The 25,169-nt window shown below is 41.7% G+C and overlaps 1 protein-coding gene across 2 annotated transcripts in view; it reads right to left on the bottom strand.

The window, feature by feature from the left end:
• slc25a48 (solute carrier family 25 member 48) overlaps positions 1-19,789 on the bottom strand; it is a 47,692-nt gene extending 27,903 nt beyond the window's left edge. The window contains exons 1-7 of one of the 2 annotated variants that reach the window (XM_056282358.1): positions 19,536-19,789; positions 17,955-17,998; positions 17,412-17,483; positions 12,849-13,101; positions 9,260-9,547; positions 4,875-5,008; positions 766-1,968 (exon numbers count right to left, since the gene is read on the bottom strand). In XM_056282358.1, the coding sequence (XP_056138333.1) occupies positions 1,864-1,968; positions 4,875-5,008; positions 9,260-9,547; positions 12,849-13,101; positions 17,412-17,483; positions 17,955-17,998; positions 19,536-19,617 (978 nt within the window). In that variant the 5' untranslated portion in view covers positions 19,618-19,789 and the 3' untranslated portion in view covers positions 766-1,863. Of the gene's footprint in view, positions 1-765; positions 1,969-4,874; positions 5,009-9,259; positions 9,548-12,848; positions 13,102-17,411; positions 17,484-17,954; positions 17,999-19,535 lie in introns of those variants that run through there. The other variant, XM_056282365.1, reaches the window with a different exon arrangement.
• Positions 19,790-25,169: the final 5,380 nt, after the last annotated feature.

Genomic DNA, 25,169 nt, shown 5'->3' with positions numbered 1-25,169 from the left:
TCTTCTGATAACACAAGTAAATTTAATGTCAGCATAATTAATTTTATATTATTTTAGGGCTCATTTTTTCTTTTAAAGTTGACGCTACGTTTTCTAATCAAACTCTTCATTTGTGTGTCATCACTCCTCGAAGGTGTTTCTGAATCAACTGCTGAGGCACTTTCGTCTCCACAACTGGTATTCCACATGTGAATTTGTGGAAGTAAAACTAAAATTATAGGATTTTTTTTTCATAGTTTAAGATAAAATTATTCCGTAAAAATAAATTTTTCTTAATATAAGAAACACGAGTTTATATGATTGGTAATATAGGATGCATATACATGCGCAATGGAAGTTGTTGTGAGAGCAAAGCATTAATTTATGACCTTTCACTGAAAGTATGCTGGGAGGGCCTCCCCCCCATAAACCTGAAAAAGAGTAAAAAGTAAAAGGACGTGGATGGATGGACGGATGTTAGGAATGTCCTTTTCTAACCCTGACACTCAAAGACAATCTTTTTTTAAACAAATACACCGAATGTCTAGTTTTTATATATATATATATATATATATATATATATATATATATATATATATATATATATATATATATATATACACTCCTCATTAGCTGAGCACTCAACACCATTGACGGTTTCGGAAAAAAAAAGCTATATATACATAATAAAGTGTGTGTGTGTGTGTATATATATATATATATATATATATATATATATATATATATATATATATACACACACACACACACACACACACACACACACACACACACACATTATTAATCCCTGTGGGGAAATTTGTTCTCTACATTTAACTCATCCTATTGTATAGGAGTAGTGGGCAGCTGCAGCACCCCGGGGACCAACTCCAGCTCTTCTTTCAATTGTCTTGGTCAGGGGCACAGACAGGAGTATTAACCCTAACATGCATGTCTTTTTGATGGTGGGAGGAAACCGGAGCACCCGGAGGAAAGCCACACAGACACAGGGAGAACATGCAAACTCCACACAGAAATGACCTGGGACGGTCTCGGGTTTGAACCCAGGACCTTCTTGCTGGGAGGCAACAGTGCTAACCCCTGGGTCACCATGCTGCCATATGTTTATTTATTTATATTTATGATTTGTTTGTTCATATTTATATTTACATGGGATGGTTAATGTGAAAAACAACAAATAAAATTTAGAGGAAAAAAAAAACTTGACCAGAAATGTATCAAACTAGCGAATCTAATCTGTAAAGATATTAACTACTTTTCTTTAAAACAGCCACAATTTTGAACCATTGGTCATTTTGTTAGCCCTTTTCACATGGCTGAAAAAGTGTTTTTGGAAGTTCTTTGCATATTGACATAAGGACATTTTTTAAGTGTTACCACCTCAACAATAGAGCCCTTCTGGGAATACACACACACACACACACACACACACACACATTATAGACAATGGGAGGCCAACCCTGGTTTCGCAATTATAAGAGGATCTGATAAGAAAAGACCGAGTTATATGGACAAATTTTCCAACAATCGTTGCCCATCCTCTTTCGACTGACTAAAGAGAATATTAGCAGTGCTTTTGTTCCTTTGTGTCAAAGCTTTCCTTGCTCACAACCATTCATGGCAAAGCTCACACTGTGTATGCTAAAGCACATAGCATGAGCTCCCATAGCATAACTCCAAAGTGTGTTGCCCTGTAGCTCACTATTCACTAAATGCGCTATTGACAGTGAGTAAGTTAGCTACTAATTCTATTGTTGCTGACTTTGCAGGTTGAGGCCGTTTCCCAAAACTCACTGAAATCTTTTAAAAGTAAAACTGTCTGTGCTCCACAGGCCTATAATGATGGAGAGATGCTGCTGACTGTTAAAAGCTCCTGAAAAATTTGAGAGAGAGTTCATAGCCCAGAAACATGGTTGCACTCATTGGGAAGCCTCGGATGGCGTTCACTGATGCACCACGGAAGAAAACCTGTGCAGAAAAGACAGTGACAGTTTTAGACATTGAAATTTGAAAGTTTGTCTTTACTTAAGTTGAGCATCTAAAAATGTTGTGATTCATACTGCGAATCACAACATGTGATGACTGCACTGTATTGTACCTCTTATTTCGCCTGTATAAGCCAATTCTTGTGTATATGTCTGAAGAGTGTTGTGTTGTAGTGCTGTTATTCTATGTTAAGTACACTGAAAGAGCCACGAAACTGGAGTCAAACTCCATGTATGTGCAAACCTACATGGCCAATAAACAATAAACATGATTCTGATTCTGAAACTGACAGCAAGACAAAGATAGTATATATATATATAACTTTGTTAAAAGAAACACTCAACAGTAGGGAAAGTGCTCAAGAAATAAGGCGCAAAATAATTCAGTGAGTCAAGCAAATTCCTTATGAGACAGTACCAGCCCGTTTCATGCCATAAGCAACCATCAGCTGTCAATAAAGCTACTCGAGGAAAGGACATACCATTTTCTGCCTCATCATGCACATCACGTGCACAATGTCCAATGGGGAAGGAAGAGGTGTGACATTCAAAAATTCAAAAACACGTGATCGCTAATGGTCCAATGGGGGGGGGTATATTTGTCTATTGGCATGATTTATTTGTAATTACAAAATAAGTGCTTATATCTATGTCTGCAACTGCTGGCCAATTCATTCCTGTTGTTCAATGTGGACATTTCTGGTTTGCAAATGGTAAAATACTTTTCAGTTAGACATAGATTGCACATTTTACTACTGGTTGAATATGCTTTGTTCTTTGAGAGGATTTTCCTGGTGGTTGAATAATTAATGTTTCTGTTCGCCAATGACCAAATATAAAGAAAATAAATACATAAAAAAAAACCCCAAAAAACCGAAAAAACACACAGACCATAGCATTCAAAAGCTTATTGTTATTCTTTTGGGGAAACCGGCCTTTAGATACCTAACATCACACTGACCCACAGCCATCAAGGCCATTCCAACACAGACTCCTGTCTTTTTTTCAAAAGCATCAATGGCTGTTTGGAGTTGATCTCATGTTCTATTTCCGACTCTTTGGCTAAAATACAGTTATGCAAGGGTATTCGTGTGAGATGCTGAATAGCTGTCTGCATGCTTTTGTAATGGAAAAAAAATGAAGGGCAGTGTTGCAACACGATATGTAAACGATGGACAAAGTGCACCCCAACCCTCACACGGAGATGTTGGGTTTGGCATCAGATATGTAGTTGGACTATCAAGAGATTCACCTGACGTGAACCCGGACAACAGCATATGTAGCAATGAAGCAGAGATACTTTGCATTTGCCGATGCTGGTTGGTGTTCTACTTTCTTTTTTTCCTGCATCACACACATTGATACCAAGCTGTGGGTGACACACATTGAGACAGGTTATGTAAAAGATGCTTGACAGGTAGCAGATGCCTTTGGGCTGAAGGCTGTGGGAAAAAAATCCCAAAGAGAAACACGTGCTCCGTGGAGCTTCCACAGAATTAGATTTCAAAGAGACATAACAGACTTCCTCTGCAGAGCCTCTCCAGGGACTTCTAAGGTTCCCGTCTGCTTAAGCACCATAGCATCTGTACTGACATCTATGTATCCAGCAAAATGGTATCTGTATTTTGCTTTGAGATCTACACTAATGTGCAAGTTGAATTTCAAGGTAAAGAGAAGACAGTTGGTATAGAAACAGAATATCCCATGAAAGGCACAACTGCAGTTCTGAGGCATGTTAAACACAAAGAAAGCTTCCTGTCTTTTATTCTTCATACTTAGTTTTTCTTTTCAGTTCTAACATGACCGCTGCAATCAATGTGAGTCACACACATGATTCACATATGAATGGGAGCACCTTATCAAGCTTGCGGTTTCTTTGACTCTTATCCAGAAAGTGTTTTTTTTCCTAAATTGACCTTTTTTGACCTTGACCTTATGTTTACACTTGGGAATGTCACAATATGGGTGTGTTTTAAAATATTAGTCTAGTTATGCACCAAGGCTTCACTTTCGCCTTCCAGCTGATATCTTTTATCACCAAGTCATTTTTTTCAGAGAATGTCAGATAATTCTACCAATGCTGAATATTGAGCATCAATACTCAGGTTTTCTGTTTGTTTGTTTTTAACATTGCATTTTCCATGGCCTTCTTCCCCCCCCAGGACAATGACACACTTTGACATAAGATGATAGCAACAATTCCAAATTATGAATGAAAAAAAGATTTTTTTTGGTTTGTTGGCATTTTCCCCTTTTTTCTCCCCAGTTGTATTCAGCCAATAACCTCACTCTTTCGAGCTGCCCCGATCACTGCTCCACCCCCCTGCCGATCCAGGGAGGGCTGCAGACTACCACATGCCTCCTCCGATACATGAGGAGTCGCCAGCCGCTTCTTTTTACCTGACAGTCAGGAGTTTCACCAGGGGGACATAGTGTGTGGGAGGATCACGCTATTCCCCCAGTTCCCCCTCCCCTCTGAACAGGCACCTTGACCAACCAGAGGAGGCGCTAGTGCAGCGACCAGGACACATACCCACATCTGGCTTCCCACCCGCAGACACGGCCAATTGTTTCTGTAGGGACGCCTGACCAAGCCGGAGGTAACACAGGGATTCGAACCGAAGTGCCCCGTGTTGCTAGGCAACAGAATAGACCGCTATGCTACCCGGACGCCCGAAAGAAAAGCCTAATTTGAAGACAGGAGACAGTAAAACGGATATCTCAGATATCTTATATGGTGGGAATAATTTTTTTTTTATCATGTTGTGTGTTTTATTGAATGTCTTTTTGTTTTGCATTTCTACTGTGAACCCCATCTGTACATTAAGGTTTCTCACATGGTGAAGAACATCTGAAACCCAAGGAAACTGGCTGGTGGCTGATGTTTACCTGCAGTCCCTCGCTCCTGTAGCTATGTATGATGCAATGAAGCATTCCCTTGTACTTCCTTTGTAGCTGAGCGTCAGCCTGCATTCGGCTCTTTACCACATCAGCCGGGGTCGCTGTTACCCAAGAGATGGACCCTGTGGGACCAGGACAGCAAGAATTAGGGTCTCGTGGTCCAGTATAGTTCAACAGGTTAAGGTTGTAAAACTGCTGGGGTCGGGGGTTAAATTCCTCTTGGGTCATATATAGCAGTGATGTCATGGAAATTTACTTGTGAACACTCTAGACTCAGAAATAATCACACAAAACACTGATGGTATATAATATAAGACAATTAGTATTGTACAATACAGAGAAGACACAAGTAGACCACCTCATGGGCCACAAAGGAGTTCTCTTCCTTATATTTATTTTTTTCCTAGACAAAGAAAGACTTATTCATTGGTCAACTTTAGCCAACTAATTAATACACATTTCCTATGCATTATTCCATAAGTAGGTTAAAAATCTGGTCATCTCCAATTAAGGGAGGCCATGTCAGATCACAAGGCACTTGGAGAACACAGGCTACATGGAGACAGAGACCCACAAGGGGCTCCGATGTTATTTATGATTTAGCTCATGACAGCCACTTCCGTACTCCTCTCTGGAGGATTCAAACAGGCCCTTATACAGCAATACATGACCTCCTTTATAGCAGATTTGACCAAAATGGTTGCACAGATATAGAAAGACAAATGCACAATGAATAAATGATAATTCCTCATGCTTCATGCCAACTTTCTGTCACGGTGGTTCTCAAACTGCTGACCAGTACTGCAGATTTTTTTTTTTTGCTCCCCAACTGTACTTGGCCAATTACCATATTTTTCCGAGTTGTCCCGGTCACTGCTCTGCTCCACCCCCTCTGCTGATCCGGGAAGGGTTGCAGACTACCACATGGCTCCTCCAATACATGTCTTTTCCCCTTATAGTGAGGAGTTTTGCCAGGGGGACACAGCACGTGGGAGGATCACGCTATTCATCCCAGTTCCCCTCCCCCCCGAACAGGTGCCCCGACCGACCAGAGGAGGAGCTAGTGCAGCGATCAGGACACATACCCACATCCGGCTTCCCACCCGCAGACACGGCCAATTGTGTCTATGGTGACGCCCGACCAAGCCAGACGTAACACGGATACTTTAGGTACTTTCAGAGGTAATTCAAACTGGCGATCTCGTGTTGGTAGGCAACGGAATAGACCGCCACACTACCCGGATGCCTGTACAGCTGGTTTTCTGTTCTACCAGTTAGTTCATTATATCAATCTGTTGTGTCAGGAATAAAAACTTCCAGATTAGGCACTGGACTAACTGGAATGTCATGAGAACAATTAACTATCTGAAAACAGAAAACTGGTAGTAGTGTGTACCAGTGTGTACAGTGTAGTGTATAGGACTAACACTGTCAGGTCTACAAGTACCATTCCCTGTGTAGCTGTTATAATGCACAGTGTTGAAAGAAAATATGTCTGAAACTGGTGTCTGTGGACTAAAACAACAAGCAAGCACTATTAGATGATGACTCAAGCGTCTGTGAATAAAGACGTTTTTGATCAAAGTCTCTGAGAGGGTCATGTTAGTTCACTGGGACATCGTGTCAGTTGGCAAATGATATGTCCAATTATCCTGCTTTAAACGGCCATATAAAGGAAGCCCTTAACAACTTGTCTGCAATTTATTATGGTTGAGAGAAGATTGCAATAGCTGTAAACTGCAAGTCATTTGCTCTAAATTAGCAGTGCCCAATCAAGTGACGTGGAGAACCATGTGTCTGCAGGGTTTCATTCCAACCTAGAATGAAACCCTGCAGACACATGGCTCTCTGTGGCACATGGTTGGACCCCACTGCTCCACATGCACACAGCAAATATGCAAAGCCCCATGATCCTTTTCAGTGTCAACAAGGTAAAGGCTTGTAACGCATTCAGTAGGCCATTACACGTTTCAGAACACTGTTCAATTTTATTTCTTGATTTGAAACACATAATGAGGAGTGGCTTTATTACTGGAGGGTTGCCAGTTTGAATGCCTGGACTGGCTCTGATGATCTGGGCAGGGAAATTGAAGCCCTCTCGCCTCCCTTATAATAATTGTCATCAGGGTACCCTTAAGCAAGACACTTAAATCTTGAGTGTTATATAAGCAGTTCAACTATAGCAAAAATTATAAAATCGCACACATACATCATATGTATGTATGTGTGTGTGTGTACATCGGTAAACAATTGTTCCTCCAACTACAATATGGAGAGATACTCTACTTTCCCGTCACATAATCTCAAATCCGTTTGAGAAATCAGATGAGAAGTTAGGTTTCTAAACACCCCCTTGCTAAACTGCCCTCAGTGGTTCTACCCCTCTCTCTCCCCATGTGTTGCCTTTATCACGTGCATGTAGCCAGCATCTGGAAGGTGTTTTGATGGCTGAAGCAATATAGCCTGGCTCACTGACAGCAGGCATTCTCCACACAGCCCAGATTACATCCCCTGCGCCTGGACTGCAGGACACACAGAAAGCTTTCAGCTGTTGTGTGTGAGTCATTGCTCATGTAGAGCTTCAAATGTTTATTTATGTAAGCACATCCAAGTTCTGACCTGTAAACCATTGCAGGTGAGCAAACCCTCTCCTCCAAAAGCACCAAAACAGCTTTATTTGCAGACAGACAATCGTACATTTTTCACAAGAGTAAAATGGGATTTGACAGGGTTTTTTTTTTTGGTCACTTTATGTACATTTTAATCCTAGTGAGTTGTGTCTTTTCCACATGTAAGTAGAGAAACTACCTTTCATAACTTCTGTATCTTGCAACATTTTTAAATAGTGAACTGCTCCTTGTTAAGTCAGCTCCTCTGGCTGACTTAACAAGTGCCAAGAAAAGCTTCGGTATATGTTACAATTACTGCCAGCTTTACAACAAAAACACAGTTAAAAAGCTATAGTTATGATAAAAGATTAATACAAATAGTAATTAAATAAGATCCAAATATTGTAATATAAGAATTTAGCTAAGACAATAAAAGTATAAATGAATGAGGAATAGTAGAAGCAGTAGAAATAGTAGCGTTGAGCAGCATATGTCTTATCAACTATAAATGGGGGCTCTTTTACTATTTATCACCAAGTGCCAAAGTTGTAGTCATGCCAGAAGACTTGGCGATGCCCCACCGACTGAAACACCCCCCCCCCCCCCACAGGGGTCTCTATCTGGACCTTGTCTTTGATACAGCACCATTTACAGGCATTGTCTAGCCACCTTTTTATCCATCTACATGGCCATTTTGTGAACAATACTGTGTTTTCAACACAGTACTAACAACTGCCATTTACGAGGAGCTCCCAATGCCCTGCAGCTCGTAAGCATGAGCAAAACAATGTATTAAACATAGCGTCTAAACCTCTTCTTCTGGAAGTGATCTTGTACACACACTACTGCCCCCCCCCCCACACACACCTCATTATCTCCCATCACAATTCACGCGTTAACAGACAGTTGTGTAGCTGTACTACATTTGTCTTCATTTTGTAGGTTTTTTTCTATTATGCATATTGGTTAGGATATAATTTTACCCACTAGCTTCATTTTGGAGATTTTGGACACAGGACCACCATTGGACTCAGCTTCACAACAATGTCTTATGGGCAAATGAACATGAGCCTTAAACCTGTCCTTTCAATAAAAAAGACTATGTACTTGATTTCCTATCATGCATGACTTGTCATTCTGTTGGCTTGATGGTTTATCAGTGGTTAGTACTATGGTATAAGCTTGTCATTTCTGCAAGTTGAACCCAGCAGTAGCACTGTAATATGATCAGCCAGTGTTGATAATATTGGATAGTTTGGGTAATAACTCTTGCACTTTTGTTTTCACTTCTAAATATGTGGTTTTGATAATTGGGTGATTGGACTTCTTGAAACTTGTCTGATGCTCATATTCAGTTGTCCCTAATACTCCATTGTAAAGCTGAGTCCAGCAAGTAGGTCTGTGTCCAAAATCTCCACACGCACATTGTACCTACGGTTCATTTTCCCATTCTATAAACACACACACACACACACACACACACACACACACACACACACACACACACACACACACACACACCACCTCTTTCTCTCTAATCCTATATAAAGGTAAATGCTTGCCTTTTTTTATTTTCCCCCTCGCTATAACTTGGCTCTCAAGCACTCTGCAGTGCCTTTGAAGTAAGAAATTTGCCCTCATGGAAAAAGTTTGCTTGGTTGACAATGTATTTATTGAGAGCATTAAAGAAACATTTAATTCCAAACAACAAATGTACATAAGCTCCTCCACCTTCAAAGCCCCACCCATACCACCCCCACATACCTGCCAGTCCTCCCGCCAGCCAGATGGAGCCAGGGTGAGGGTTGGCCTTGCCGTCAGGGTTCAGCAGGTCGCAGAATATGGTGTAGGGGATGAAGTAGAGCACATAGCCAGGGACGTCCCTCATAAGCATGGCCCCGCCGCCCCTGTACAGTCCCTGGATGCCCTCGGTCTGCAGGATGTTGCTAATGCAGTGGATGGGGCCACGGTAGGTTCTCTGGCCCGGGATGTCGACGGTGTGCAGGGGAATGCTGGCACTGCTTGATGTGTTGCTGGCAAGGTGGAGGTTTTCTGTGTGAAGAGTATAAGCCATGATGGAGAGTTAGTGAAACATACCATGCTGTGTTTTCCTTCATCATTGAGCAACAGAGCTTGGCCGCCCCTCGTGAGATATGGGGTGAACTTTTATTCCCTTGGAAAAAGGAATTCAGTCAGTGCACCAGGAAAGACCAGAGGTGTAGGCAAGCCAAAAAAGATGAAAAACTGCTGGATGCAAATGAAATAAAAAGGTTATTAAGGACAGAGCTAAAAAGTACAACCTCATGAAAAATATCAAAGATAGGACCCACTTAAAATGCTCCTAAACAGGCACTAGAGTTCTTACCATGATGATGGCGACTGAGAAATTTTTTATAGATACACGAATTTAGTGTCTGATGCAGATGACTGACTGGTATAAATGTCATCTGACAAAAATATAAAACGAATAAGAGCACATTGTTGTCTATTCACGTGATAGACCAGCTTTTTTACCATAGCACAATGGTAACCATGGCTCCTGGTAGATGAGTGGCAGTGTTGGTCTTATTTTGTGAGGAATAGACCAGACTCTTAGGGCATCTGATGTAAAATTTTGCCAAATCAGTATGCGGACTGATAAGACCATACTGCAGCACAGGCAACAACATTAACCAGTCGACTAATGGGTCCGAGTCTAGCCATTCGTGGTCGTTACACTACTCCCCTCCTTCAGGAAGCGTGTCCCCATGCTTCAGCATATCAGCTCCCTCACACCTCTGGGCGCACACACTTCCGATGGCCTCACAGCCTCACCATCCAACTTCTGACACCAATGTAGCGAATTCAGGGGGCAGCCGGGAATCTGCTGCAACCGGGAAACGAACCGGGGTCTCCTGCACCATGGGTGACTACATTAACCAGTTGACTAAAGGGTCCGACCCGTTAGCCAAGGGCTAGCGAGTCTAGTCATTCATGATCGTTACACTACCCCCCTCCTTTGGGAAGCACATCCCCGTGGTTCAGCATATCAGCTCCCTCATGCCTCTGGGCACATGCGCTTCCAATGGCCTCACAGTTCCAACAAGCATGCATACGCCCAGAGGCGTGAGGGAGCTGATATGCTGAACCACGGGGACATGCTTCCCGGAGGAGGGGGGTAGTGTAACGATCATGAATGACTAGACTTGCTAGCCCTTGGCTAACAGGTCGGACCCTTTAGTTGACTGGTTAGCGCAGTCGTCTGTAGTGCGGGAGACCCGGGTTCGCTTCCCGGTTGCAGCTGATTCTCGGCTGCTCCCTGAATTCATTACAATATATTCGAATTTGGAAAATTCATTGACAGCCCTACTGCAAGTTGTTCAAAATAGCCAACAACAGACATGGGAATGAGTTTGACTGCCAAATGAAGCAAATAAAACCCATTAGTCCCTTTCCGTTTATAAGGAAGCAGACTGCCATCAATTTATTGCTTTAGAAGGCAATGGAAATGATGTGACATGATTGTAACCCTGTGTTATCAAAGAGAACACCTGAATGTTACAGTGTCAGTCAATAAAATATCTCTCCTCCCACGTTTTAACTGCAACTATCCAACAGATGTAATGGTAAAATAGGTTTACAACAAACGTTTACAACATTTGGCTCCACGCCTGACCCTAACCAGATGAAAGCGTTCACACGCACAGGTTAGCTATCTAGGTTCAGGTAGGTTCAGGTAAGCATTAGGTTAAGCTTAGGGTTAGGTTGTAGTAGGTTAAGGTTAGAGTTAGGTTGAGGTTAGGTTAAAGTTAAGCAAACATCCTGGTGTTGTATCAAACTCTAGCGAAGGGGAAACAGATCCCGCCAGGGAAACAGAGTTCAATACAGGTGGCACAGTGGTTAGTGCTGTTCCTGGGTTCGAACCCCAGGGTTGTCCAACCTTGGGGGTCATCCCAGGTCATCCTCTGTGTGGGGTTTTCATGTTCTCCTCATGTCTGCGGTGGGTTTTCTCCGGGTGCTTTGGTTTCCCCCACCATCAAAAAGACATGCATGTTCGGGTTAGTACTCCTGTCTGTGCCCTTGACCGAAGCATGGCAAGACAAACTGGAGTTGGTCCCTGGGTGATGCACGGCAGCTGCCCACTGCTCCTAGCGACAAATGCAGAGCAGAACTTCCCTATGGGGATCAATAAAGTATCTCAAATTCAAATCAAAATAATTTAAAAAAAAACACCCAGGACTTGAGAGGGTTCCAAACCGACATTCAGTTGGCATTCTTTCTACTGGATCAGTAAGTAACACAACCTGCCTACTTACTAACACTACCGGATGTTTTACCCTGCCTTTATCATACTAGCACTGAGATCAGGATTTCTGGTTCAAATTGGGATTCTTACAGTTGTTTCTTGAATGGATAGTAGCCAGGCTGCAAATAAACGGAAAGTGATTCGGTTGTCTTTGCGACAGCAGCACAAACAATAAAAATGTGGGTGTCTGGGTAGCGTGGCAGTCTATTCTGTTGCCTACCATCACGGACATTGCTGGTTCGAATCCCTGTGTTACTGCCGGCTTGGTCAGGCGTCCCTACAGACACAATTGGCCGTGTCTGTGGGTGAGACGCTGGATGTGGGTATGTGTCCTGGTCACTGCACTAGCATCTCCTCTGGTCGGTTGGGGTGCCTGTTTGGGGGAGAGGGGGAACTGGGGGGAATTGCGTGATCCTCCCACGCGCTATGTTCCCCTGGCAAAACTCCTCATGGTCAGGTGAAAAGAAGTGGCTGGTGACTCCACATTTATTGGAGGAGGCATGTGGTAGTCTGCAGCCCTCCCAGATCGGAAGATGGGGTGGAGCAGCGACTGGGACAGCTCGGAAGAGTGGGGTAATTGGCCAAGTACAATTAGGGAGAACAGGGGGGGGGTTGTCTACAGCTGCGATACAATTCTCTTTAAAGCAAACCAAGTTGTTTTTCATGAAATAATCTTCGTGACAGAGATACCTCTTTTTGATTTGGAATAAATGCTAAATGAGAAAGCAAGGGAAAAAATTTCTAGAATTATACCAAAGAAACACAGTTCACTTGGGATAGGATTATATTTGTTTTCTTCTCATGTATGGTACCACATATCCTTGAAGAACCCCCCCCCCAAATGAAACAAACAAAAACAAACCAGTTAAAGTGATTGTGTCTACATGTATGCATGTGTGCTAAAACCCCTCTCATCACATGCTATAGCCAAATTAGAAGGAATGTGTCCGCAATTCACCAGGCCCTCTCCTGTAGGTCTTATAGAGCTTTAAAAAATAGGGAGCAACACACTGTGCCCATGGAAAACAGTCGAATCGATAACAAAAAACAAAACAAAAAACAATTCACCTGCTAGGACAGGCTGTGTCTGCATTTGCAGTCTGATCTTGACGAGGTCCACAGGGGCTCCCATTCCGACTGACACCAGTCCAGTCAGCATGCTGGCCATGGTCAGGTCCAGCATGCCACAGGGATGCCGTCCATCACCATAGCGACACTTGCTTATGAGTCTCTGGGTGTTGCTGAAGAAGCCAAACACCATTGAGTTGTACACAGTGATGCTGGCCAGGGGGAAAGACATGCCCTTGAAAAACCCAGCGACCTGCAAGAAAGAAAAGCTATGACTTTCACACAGAAATAAAAATACAGAAACCCAAAGAACACACTGAGACAAACTAACACAGATTTTATACAGCTATAGACTGACAGAAAGACAAAGATATCAACAGGTAGACAGACCAGCAGATAGACAGGCAGTTGCATAGATAGATACACAGATACATAGAGAGATAAACAAGCCTGCCGGATAGATTGATGAGCTGACAGATAGATTCATAAATAAGCAGATAGGTTGGGCAGACAAGCAGATAGATAATGGCATTGCTGCTTTTTATATTTGGTGGCTACCCCAAATTTACAGTAATATAACAAAATCCAATTTTCTTGCGGTGAAAGGATGCAGAACCCAAATGCAGCAAAAGCAGGTTTAAAAATAAATCATGTTTGAAAATCAATCATATCGGCATGATTAATGATAGCATATTAGTCTTTTCCAACAATGCAAAGAATGAAAAGTTAAATATGTTACTCCCACTTGAGTCAGTGCTTTCTTTGGAAAAATGCTCCCTCTCGGATGATCATTCAGTGTTTGGAGCAGTTACTGGAGTTAAACAAGGACAAGTTCATCTCTTTCAGAAATGAATCACAGATAACCAGATCCAAGGGCTTAATCTCCTGTGAGGATGGGGGGGGGGGGTTGTAACACCCTCGTTAATCAGACCTGGGCGGTAAAAACGTGTGTGATTTAACATATATCCGAATGGATTGCAATGGTTGGGTGAGATTCAGTCAGGGGAGGAAGATTGATTTGACTAACAGCCAATCACAGTTGAGCATTTTATAAGAGCATGGACATCGCTATGTTGTTGACTTGTTTTAATTTGCTGGTAGAAAATCACTCATCTTCACTCAATCTCCCTCCCATTCAGTGAACATTTCTTTTGGTGTACATAAACAAGTGCAGAGTGAAGTTACAAAAAAAAATTGTAAGAGGAAAAACACTGTTCTTATAAATGCCAAAGTAAAATACTCGGTGAATTTCTATAACCTAGTGTTAACTAGAAACACTAAATTAAGTGAAGATGAAAAAAGGTGACAAGAATGAAGATATATTTTTAATTTCATTAGACTTTTAATAGCATGCAAAAAAATCTTCGGGTCCCCTTAGATGTGTGTTGATCTCAACAATCCCTACAATATTCACTCCAAAGTTACATCCTTGCCTCTGTCCCTAATAAAATAATGTTTATTTATGGAAGCAGGAGAAGAGACATCTTACTGGCTGTTATCAGTGGTACGAACACTCATGCCCCCCACAAACACTTAAACCCATTCAAACACAGATTACATGTATTTCCTATGAAAAGCGATATTAAATGTCTCTTTCCATTGTCAATAATTAGTCCTGATGATTTAGATTGATTAATAGTTTTTACCTCTATTATACCCCCAACCATCTTATATATCAAACAAAAGCTTCATAAACCAGATAAGAATTAATAATGAAATTATTTCTGATCCTTTACTGGATCCTTTATGGGGCAGCATGGCTCAGGAGCTGGAGTGGGACATCTAGTAATCGGAAGGTCACTTGTTCGATTCCCAGCTCCTCCACACAGCAGGTCGAAGTGTCCTTGAGCAAGACATTGAAGCCCTAACTGCTCCTGATGAGCAGGTTGGTGCCTTGCACGGCAGCCAACCAGCATGGCATCAGTGTATGAATGTGTGTGAGAATGGCTGAATGTGAGGCATACATTGTAAAGTGATTTGAGTGGTCAGTAGACAAGGAAAGTGCTATATAAATGCAGTCCATTTACGATTTTACTTATTTCCCATGCTTTTAATCAGCAGTTCTCGTCTATCTGTGATTCCCAACATTTTAATTGCTATGCTATGGCTGGTTCCTCAAACTTTATTACGTTTAACAGTTCATTTTCCTATAGAAAAATCTTTTCTATTGATGTTTTTCATGTTATACATGAGTTAAAAGAAAGTAGTAGTGCTGGTCCAGATGGTTTCAAAGCCAAATTTGTTAAACTTGCTGCTCATGTAATAATTGCAGTTTTATTTAATTTGTCTCTGTCTACTTGTTCAATTACCCTCATTTGGAAATGTGCCAGTTACCCCTCTTTTTAAAGGTGGAGACCCATCCGATGTCAATAGAAAGTAAGCTACTTTATTTTGTCATTGTACAGTTGTACGGCTACAATGAAATTTGTGTTCTGCATTTAACCCACCCTATTGCATAGGAGCAGTGGGCATATCCTCTTCATATCCACTTAGACATAGGCAATATCCCTTTTTTGTCCCTAGCATTATCAAAGTCAGACGAAGGTTATTCCAATACAAAGCTCCATCTGACTGGAGTAACCATCCTCTTTTTCTGAGATCTATGACCTCTTTCTGCTGTTTCAGGACATCTTTATTTTCTCATCTTAAAACAACACGTTTATGCTTTTAATTTGTGTGTACATACAATATTCTGTTTATGTGTGCTACAAATAAACTAAAGACAAACCTCTTCAATTGCTCTTTATGCTGATGGAATTGATTTATTATCTGAGTATCCAATTTTTCTTGTACAGCTTCTGAGAGCTGGGGGTGTGGGTGGGAGAGGGTGAGTGAGAGGGTGAGTGAATAGTGTGTGTCTGAATTTATTGCGTATATTTGTTATGTAATGCTTTTTTTGTTTGTATGTTTTATAATTTTGTATTTGTGTCTATAGGACCCCTTGAAAATGAGATGCTACATCTCAAGGGGCTATCCTTTCAATAAATTCCTTCATTTATCTTCTTTTATCGCTGCAAGTGAGTAAGATTTGTCGGTAACAGTTTGTAAACAGTTGGCCCCTCCTCCTCAGCTCAACGACACCAGAAGTGCACACCCCTTGACCGCAGTTGCCACAACACATCCCAGAGTACAGGCCAACTCTGAGTTGCTCTTCATTCCTATCCTCTCCTTTGGTGCTCGCCAGCGGGTGAAAGCCAACCCCAGATTCACTCTCATTTTGGAACGAGTTTTGTCCACTTGGTGTTTCGCCTCGCTATATTTGCATCTTTTTGGTGCTATGTTCGCAATTATCATAGCTTCCTCTTGGATGTGTGCTTATGATCTCGATTTGGCACCTGGTTGCTACGTTTTTATAGAGTCCTGCAGCCTAAAGGTTAATTCCCAGAAATGTCCCGTACACAGCAACATAAGAAAAATATGAAAATACAGGTAGACAGCAGGGTCTCTGCAGATATGAACACCACGACACACATCTAATAATGTTAATGGATTACATTTATATAGCACTTTATCTTGATACCCAAAATGCTTCACAATGAAGGGGGGGGGGAATTCACCTCAACCACCACCAATGTGTAGCACCCACCTGCGTGATGCACGGCAGCCATTTTGCACCAGAACGCTCACCACACATCAGCTTGAGGTAGAGAGGGAGGAGTCATTGAGCCGATTACATGGGGAGATGATTAGGTGGCCAGATGGAGAGAGCCAGGTTGGGAATTTTGCCAGGACACCAGGGACCCCCCTACTCTTTGCGATAAGTGCCATGGGATCTTTAATGACCACAGTGAGTCAGGACCTCAGCTTAACATCTCATCCAAAGGACAACATCTCCTATAGCACAGTGTCCCTGTCTCTGCACTGGGGCATTGGGATTTGTTTTATTAGGACCAGAGGGAAGACTTCCCCCTACTGGTCCACCAACACCACTTCCAGAAGCATCTTAGTTTTCCCAAGAGGTCTCCCGACCAAGTATCAGCCAAGCCCACACCTGCTTAGCTTCTATCATTCACCAGGACCAGGGTACATGTTGGTATGGCTGCTGGCTATCTAGTGGGTCATAAGTGATGTTTGAGAGGGATTATTTTTGTATGAATCTATACATTGATTTTGGGAAAATCCTATTCGTTCCACCTTTAAAATTCCATGTACTCCAAACAATTTGGGTGCACTAAGCCTATGAATGTCTACAAGTTTGAATGACTGGTGGGAGAGAGACAAAAGATTACAATCTTACGCAGCCCCCTGCCAGACTAAACAAAGCCTAATTCCTATGTGGTCCTATGCTTTGTATTCTACCCTTCGGTAAAACATTGTTTTCACACTACCAGTACACTTAAAATATAACATTTTCTTTCTTTTACCAACTGCTTTGTTTGATTTCCACACTTGAGAACTTCATACATGCTATGCCAGCCAGTCTAATTAAGTTATGGGTGGCTAAATTGTCTGGATTTACCAACAGACAGACAGACAGACAGACAGATAGAAAGAGAAAAACAGAGATAGAAAGGCAGAAAGTGAAATGCTAATAGATAAGAGGGGTAAGAGGTGTTTTCTTACCGTTTCCTTCCTATAAATGGTGAGGACACAGTGCAAGGTGTTCTTATAGCCCTTTCCTGCTTGTAAACGGGTCTGTTGGAGATTTAATAAATCAATGTTAGTGGCTACAAAACCTGCATCTATACATCTTCCAAAGAAGTAAAAGGAAGGAGAAAGTACTGAACAGAATAGGAAAAAGCAGATTGAAACAGAATTCAGCATTGACCATGACTGGGTTGGACAGATCTATCAATGGGGTCCTAATTACATGTGGGTCTTTTTTTCTGTTTAAAAAAGTAGTTAAGTTCTTTTCTATGTAACAGTCATATTGAGTCTTACACAAGAAATTTAATATGAACAGTATGGTACATAAGTAGGGAGTAAGAAACAGTGTTTAATTGCTGTCTGGAATGACTGTGGGTTTGGCCCAAATGTTGCAACAGTATAAAAAATGCCTTCTTCATGGCTAAAGTATTCAAAAGAGCAAAGATTTCCAGTAAATTGAATCAGGAGGAAATCAAGGTTGGTATGCTGCTGGGACAAATCAGAGAATTGTTTGCATACCTTCACTGTATCTAAAGGATGACCCACAACCACACTGGACGCCCCTGTGGTAGAGAGACAGACAGAGTCAGATGGACAAAAACACATAGACATAGACAGGCACAGTCAGACGAGAGAGAGACAAAGAGAGAGACAGACAGACAGACAGACAGATGGACAAAAACAAAAGTTAGATATGTTCAGTTCTTCACATTGGCACCTTCATTTTAAGATTAAGGACAAACTGGAAAATTCAAACACTTGAACATATACTTCCAGACCAAACTAACATTCCTCGTATGACACACAGTTAAGGATAAAAACCTAAAAAAGAAATCCATGTCAGCCCATTTTGGTCTATGGCATCAACTGTAGCTTATTCTAGAGAATTTTATGATGCTTTTTAATATTTGATTGTGTATGAAAGCTGGAGGATTTTGCTGGTCTCAGTATCATTCACATTATGAGGACACAGCATCTGATGTCACTAGCCTTATCATTTTAATGAAAGCTTCTGTTATTAAAAGTTCAGTAAATGCAGGTATATTAGAATTACTTACATGAAGGGTACATTTTTGAAAAACAGAGCCCCCCTCCCAAAAAAAACTTACGCCAGGACTGGGAAATCGTAATTCAATACTATTGTTTACTGTCTTTTGTAGTTTTGTATTGGGATAAAACTCAAGATACTGCTGTATACAAATGTGTTGTCTTGATTAATGTTAAGGAGAATCTGTTACCTAAAATATCTTACAAAATGAGGCCTGAAGCATTTGAGGGGACACCATTTGAAAACTAGTTTTGATTTTATATACTTTACATTGTCAAACAGTTCAATGTGATGAACCTTGGCTGAAATCTTTAATATGGTATTTCTTCATATGTAGGTTTATATATATATATATTTATTTTTCCATATGCCCAACACAATTCTAAGCTGTATGAAGCATTATGTTGAAAAGACATCTCCCGAGTGTAAGTTTTATTGCCAGTTTCATCGTATAAATAGCAGGTACATTTGTCATCTATATGCAAAATTAAACAGTTAAAGGGACAACAATTAAAGTTCCGAGATGCATGTCTTGCTGTTCTCATTGAAGTAGGCCCCTGGGGCACATAGCACTGTATGTGCAACTGCGCCCCTAGTGGACATGACCGTCAACAAGCTTCTGCTGATGTTTTTAAGCAGAGTATTTGCTTTACAGCAAAACAGTAAACTTTTCTGGGACAAACTTCGATCTGTATATTAGTACTTTACATTTCAGGGAGATCCTGGAGCTCGCACTTATTTGCTCTATATCTTAACTTTCATCTAAAAACCTGGGGTACAGAAATTCAGGGTTGAAGAAGGGTGACCCCATTGTTTACAATTGATTTTGCGGCATGCATGGGTTTGAAAAGACTTATCGCCAAAGTCTGTATTGGAAATATAACCCCAGTATTTTATCCGATATTCATTAAGAATATCAACAACCAATCCCATGCACGGATATGGTAATTAGACAACACATATCCATTAACGACACCCAGTCCCATGGCACACAGCACAGATGAGTGGCGTCTGAGCAAAATGCAAGTCCATAGAAATGCATATTCACTTACCGCCAATCCATCCTGCAATGAAGTCATCCAAACGAAAGCAAGTCCTCTTTGATGCGGCCGCCAATTCCCTCTTTGTGGTCATCTCTAATGTAGAGCTGTCCTGTCCTGTCCTGTCCTGTACGTGTGTCCAGACTTAAACCCAAGTGACTGTTGCACTGCCTCTCATCTAGTCTGCGACTCTTACTACCATCACGCCGGTAAACACACTAAGCAACGCGCTGAAAACAAACGTGAGCGTACGCAGTTTATCTAAAATTGCCGTGGGCGGCGCCGCTTCTCGAAAAAGAAGAAAAGTTGGCACCGTTAAAAAGGTTACAGAAGGTTTCTTTTCTGACCAATCGCCATAGCGGATGTGTGTGGCAGCTCATACGACCAATCAGCTGCGGGCTGTCTCACTGCCGAGCAGCCTATGGAGAAACGCATGGAAATGAGCCATGAGGAAAACACGACGCAAAATAGTTGGACCCTGCGAAATCTTTGGCCCCAATTAGAGAGACACGTTTGTGGATACATCCCGAACGGAGGGAGAAAAAACATGAGGATAAACATGGAGCAACGCGGATGTGGATCGCTTTCTTTCCTCTGACCTGTTATTGGTTGATGTGACAAAGTTCGACCTCGTAATTCAGTTATATCAGTCTTTATGAAAGTAGGTCCCTGTTAGTTATCTATTTTTTTTCGCAACTTAAATAAAAAAATCAATTTGTATAACCCACCTGTTGTAACGTGCAGTTTTGTTTATGAGAAATAGTGCACAAGGGCTCTCGCGTATCTCGCCATATTAATAAATTAGTTAATGTTTCAGAGAATTTCTTTTGAAATTTTCCACACATGGGCCATACGTGACCCTTAAGACCCTCTGTGCAAACCAAGACCCACCCTCTGATAAGGCGAGCACACACACACACACACACACACACACACACACACACACACACACACACACATACACAAGCCCGAAGAGTCATGTCAAATATTGACCAACTATAAAACCAAGCAACCAACACAATTAAAATGTTTAATATGTGTATTTTACCAACATATTTGAGCACATTATGTTATCTACTGGGACGATGTACTTTGCTACTGCACTGACCCTTGCACCGTTGGCTAGTTTTAATACTAATAATCTAGAAAATGGCGTTTAACCTACTGCTTCGTTCCAGCTAAATATCCAAAATGTTAGCATTAAGTCAAAACCATTTAGAACAAGTTATCGTTCCTTTGTTTCCCCTATTTTCCTCTGTCTATGTCCTGATTTGATCGGACCGAGTCCAGGCACTTTGATTGAAAGGACACACAGAGTCAAACAAAACGGTTCATCTGAAACCCAGCCATCAAATAATCCAAATGCACCTTTTTCAGTTTTTTATTTTTTTTAATCTATATAATAATCTCTTTCCATATGCAAGCAGGGGTCAGTAACATGCGGGTCTGCCTCTCTGACAGGACACACTGCTGGTTCTGCCAGAATAATGGACAAACCATATGCCTCACATGGCACGCCCAGGGCATCTGAAGCTGTCCTCGTGCCGTCCACAGTGTGTCTGTCTGTCTGTTTCTGACTCTCAGCAACTTAATGGGAAAGAGCTGTGCCAAATAACCTGAACTTTCCTTGTTCCATTTTTGGGGGGGTTACAGGGTCAAAGTCGTGATCAGGGTCAATTTTTTTTTCAAAGCGGGTTTGATTTACCTCACACGGACACCAAAATGCTTGACTTTGTATTTCAAAGATATTCCTACCCACTGCTTTAATGAGAAATGTGCGGTTTTGAAGACAGGTAGAGATCAAAATTCAGCGGCAGGGATTGTGATGCCTTGCACACCTTGGTGTTGTTTTCTCTCTGCCGACACCACGTGTAATCATACGAGGGGTTGCTTTTCAAGAAATAATATGTATCCATCTCTGTGGGAAACACATTGCTTAGACGTCATCATTCAATATCCCCAAAATATCATGGATGCAACCTGCGATAAGGGTTTGTTACCTATCGACCTTTGAAAAGTGTCATATTTATTATTTGCTAAAACTCATATGATCAGTCTTGTGGTTTATTGAACAAGTGTCAGATATGCTAACTTCTGTTTTTTGAAAAACACAACGGATGTACCTACTGACCCCTGTTCAAAACACATATAAGATAGCGAAAATAAATCAACACCACACACACACACTGTTTTTTGTTTGCAACTGCTCAGATGTAATCACCATGTCACTCTTTTGGACTAGTCAAGCCATCGTTGTTGTGTTTTTTTTAAGTATTATTTTCTGAAGAGTGCTCTTGGCAAACAACACGGCACAGATACTGTACAAATGCCCTTTGGTGAACATATGTGACCCAGTGGGAGCGTATAGTTGAAGCTCCTTGCAGTGTGATGAATTCATATATATATATTTAGCTTGGTGGAAATAAACCCTGACCCTGGCAGAGCTGGTGTCATGCCCAGCCCACTGAGCCGCACAGGACCACACATTACAAACTAGCATGGTCTGTGGGAGATGTAAGGGTATATGCAGAGACCTCTGTGGGACCATGTCCAGTGATGTCCTATCTTATAATGGGACACCTGCTCTCCTCAAGAGACAATTCACCCCTTCCTTGCTACTGCACCTCCTTATGCCTCAAATCACATCCGTCTCTTCCATACCTCCCTCCATCCTGAATCATATCGATCATATCTGACGCTTTCTCTCTTACCTTCCTTTTCCACTCAAGTTACATCCCCCTCTCCCCTACCTTCTTCTCCCCTCTGACACACAGCTGCCACCCCCCTCCGTCTCATGTGGCCCCTGGTTAAGTTCCCGCTTTTAACTTTGCAGTTTCTCATCTTGCACCTCGTCTAATACATGATCACCTGGTGTCACGTTTGTCATCTGATCACCGTTCTATCTGGATGTTGTGGCTCATCCTTCTTAGCATTCAGTCGCTTGTATCAACAAGGAAAGTAAAGATCGTTCAAAATCTATATTAACTGTTAAAAAGAGCATCAGCCAAATGCTCTCATTTTCACTTGGTGATCCTAGACTTGAAAGTGTCTATTGTAAACTGTATTTGACTTCATCAATATGGAATGGCTTCACTTCACCACCCTAGACTCACACATTTTAAACACATCCAAGGTTAAAGTGGGGAAAAAGTAAGCTTTGTCATTCATACAGGCTTATTAGCCAGGTCTGACCAGCAGTCAACTTCCAGTTCAGATGACTTACAGCAGAACCTTATTCTGGTTTCCAACCTGCAGTAAAGCCTTCACAGTATGAGGACGAGAGACAGTGTCCCCTAAATAACTAGGATTTTGTTTTGGAAATAAAAGCCACACTATGGTATAGTTTACTGTTGTTCTTATGCACATAGTGTCACACAGAAATCACAAGAGGGAACACAATAAAATAAAATGATAAAGAAAATATGAACATAAATAAAAGACTGACTGTCTGACTGACAGACTGACAAACAAACAGACAGATAGACAGACTGACTGACTGGCAAACAGACAGACAGACAGACAGACTGACTGACTGACTGTCTGACTGACTGACTGACCCAACACCAGAGCAACTTCGGCACTACAACACAGCCTGCATCTCTGTCTCAGATTGTGAATGTGTCTGTGCGTCTTCTCTGAAGGGTGTGTGCTTCTTTAAGATGTTTGTGTCACAGGAGAGTGGTGCACCGTATTTAGGAGTTTAGTTTGGTTTGGTTTGGTTCGGTCCAGCTCTGTTCGGTTCAGTTCAGTTTAATTTAGTTTAGTTTAGTTTGGTGGTTAACAGAGGGAGAGAGCAGAAAACAAAAGAAAACTGCAGAGCAAAGAAACTCCCAAGTTACGAAGGCATCGCCACCCAAAAGAGAAAGACAAAAGCAAATACATTGAGAGTGTGGTTCTGAGATGTGTGTGTGTGTGTGTGTGTGTGTGTGTGTGTGTGTGTGTGTGTGTGTGTGTGAGTGTGTACAGTATCAGTTTGCAAATGTTTGGCATTGGTGAAGCACAGCTACACACAGACCGACATGGGAAACTATGATAAACACACTATATGTCACCCCTGCTTATGAATCCTCTTTAAAACCAAGTACTTTTCTTTTGACTGATGGTGATGCAAGTGTAAGCACCTATTTTATATTTTGCATTCGTGTTTCGTGGTTTTCCCATGTTGATTTCTTCACATTTGTGTTTGCTGTTGACGAACTGGTGACCGGTGTCAGATGATTACTGTGTAAAGCCAACATGGCTGAGGAAAGAACGGCAGCATTGGGCCTCGTTTATCACTTTCAGTAGAAATGTACGTACGTGCATTTTCTCAACTAATCTTTCTCTCTGGATTGACAAAATTTTGCAGGAGCACAAATTTCATTTGTATTCACACATATGTTGATAAAAAACAATCACTCAGAACTGAAATGTGCAACCATGGCGTGCCTCATTAGATGGCACCTGTTATTCCACTGTACAGGGAAGAAGGAAGGCTCCTAATCCAGCAGTCATAATCAACCATGTACAATTTCAAAACACCATTTATTCTGCAGTGCTTGCAGTGGTGTTAAAGGGCTGTTGGTAAATGTCTTCCATGAGCTTGTTCTGATGTATATCTGCTTGTCAGCCGCAATACCTTTCTGTTCAACCGTCATGCAACTTTCCTTATTCTCCTGCATTTGGCTAGTCTCACCCGACATTGAACATTAAAACGAGCATCTATAAAAAAATTAAATAAAAAAAAACGTATTCATAATTTGAATATGCATGGATTATTTCAAATACGCAAGCAAAATGTAGTATCACAAACCACATTTATTATATTTTGCATGTCAAGCTTCAAGACTGTAACTTTTTTCTTTTCCCCTTTTTCTCCCCAATTGTACCCGTCCAATGACCCCACTCTTCCGAGCCGTCCCGGTCACTGCAGACTACATGTCTCCTCCGACACATCTGGAGTCGCCAGCTGCTTCTTTTCACCTGACAGTGAGGCGATTCGCCAGGGGGATGTAGCACATGGGAGGATCACTCTATTCCCCCTGTTCCCCCTCCCCCCTGAACAGCCGCCCCGACTACCATAGGAGGTGCTAATGCAATGACCAGGACACATACCCATGTCCGGCTACCCACCCGCAGACACGGCCAATTGTGTCTGTATGGACGCCCGACCAAGTCGGAGGACACATGGGGATTTGAACCGGCGATCCCCGTGTTGGTAGGCAATGGAATAGACCGCTACGCTACCCGGACACCCTGTAGCTTTACTCTAAGCCACTCAAATCTTCAGTTTTTACATTAGTCCAGTGGAATTCTGACCATTCTGCTGAAACAAGCGTAACAGATTTACTGCAGGTGGTCCTCGTGCTGAAAAGCAAAATATTGTAAATAACTATTTTCCCTTCGTGATGAGACATTTCACATTCTGTACAGGCACTGAATGTTAGTTCTGTGCCAATGGTGAATGACAGTTCACTACCATTAAAGGTCACATGGAACAATCAAGCAAGTGTGTGTGTGTGTGTGTGTTTGTGTGTGTTTGTGTGTGTGTCAGTATATTTACAGTGCTGTGATGGAGGAAAAAGTCTGCAGAAAATCAATAATTAAAGCACTATACTATTTGACATTTTAACACATGAACAAGTATACACAAAAATCTCTTTGTAT

This window comes from Lampris incognitus, chromosome 1, assembly GCF_029633865.1.
Source record: "Lampris incognitus isolate fLamInc1 chromosome 1, fLamInc1.hap2, whole genome shotgun sequence".
In the NCBI taxonomy this organism is placed as follows: Eukaryota; Metazoa; Chordata; class Actinopteri; order Lampriformes; family Lampridae; genus Lampris; species Lampris incognitus.
This window is presented reverse-complemented; position numbering and strand designations above follow the sequence as displayed.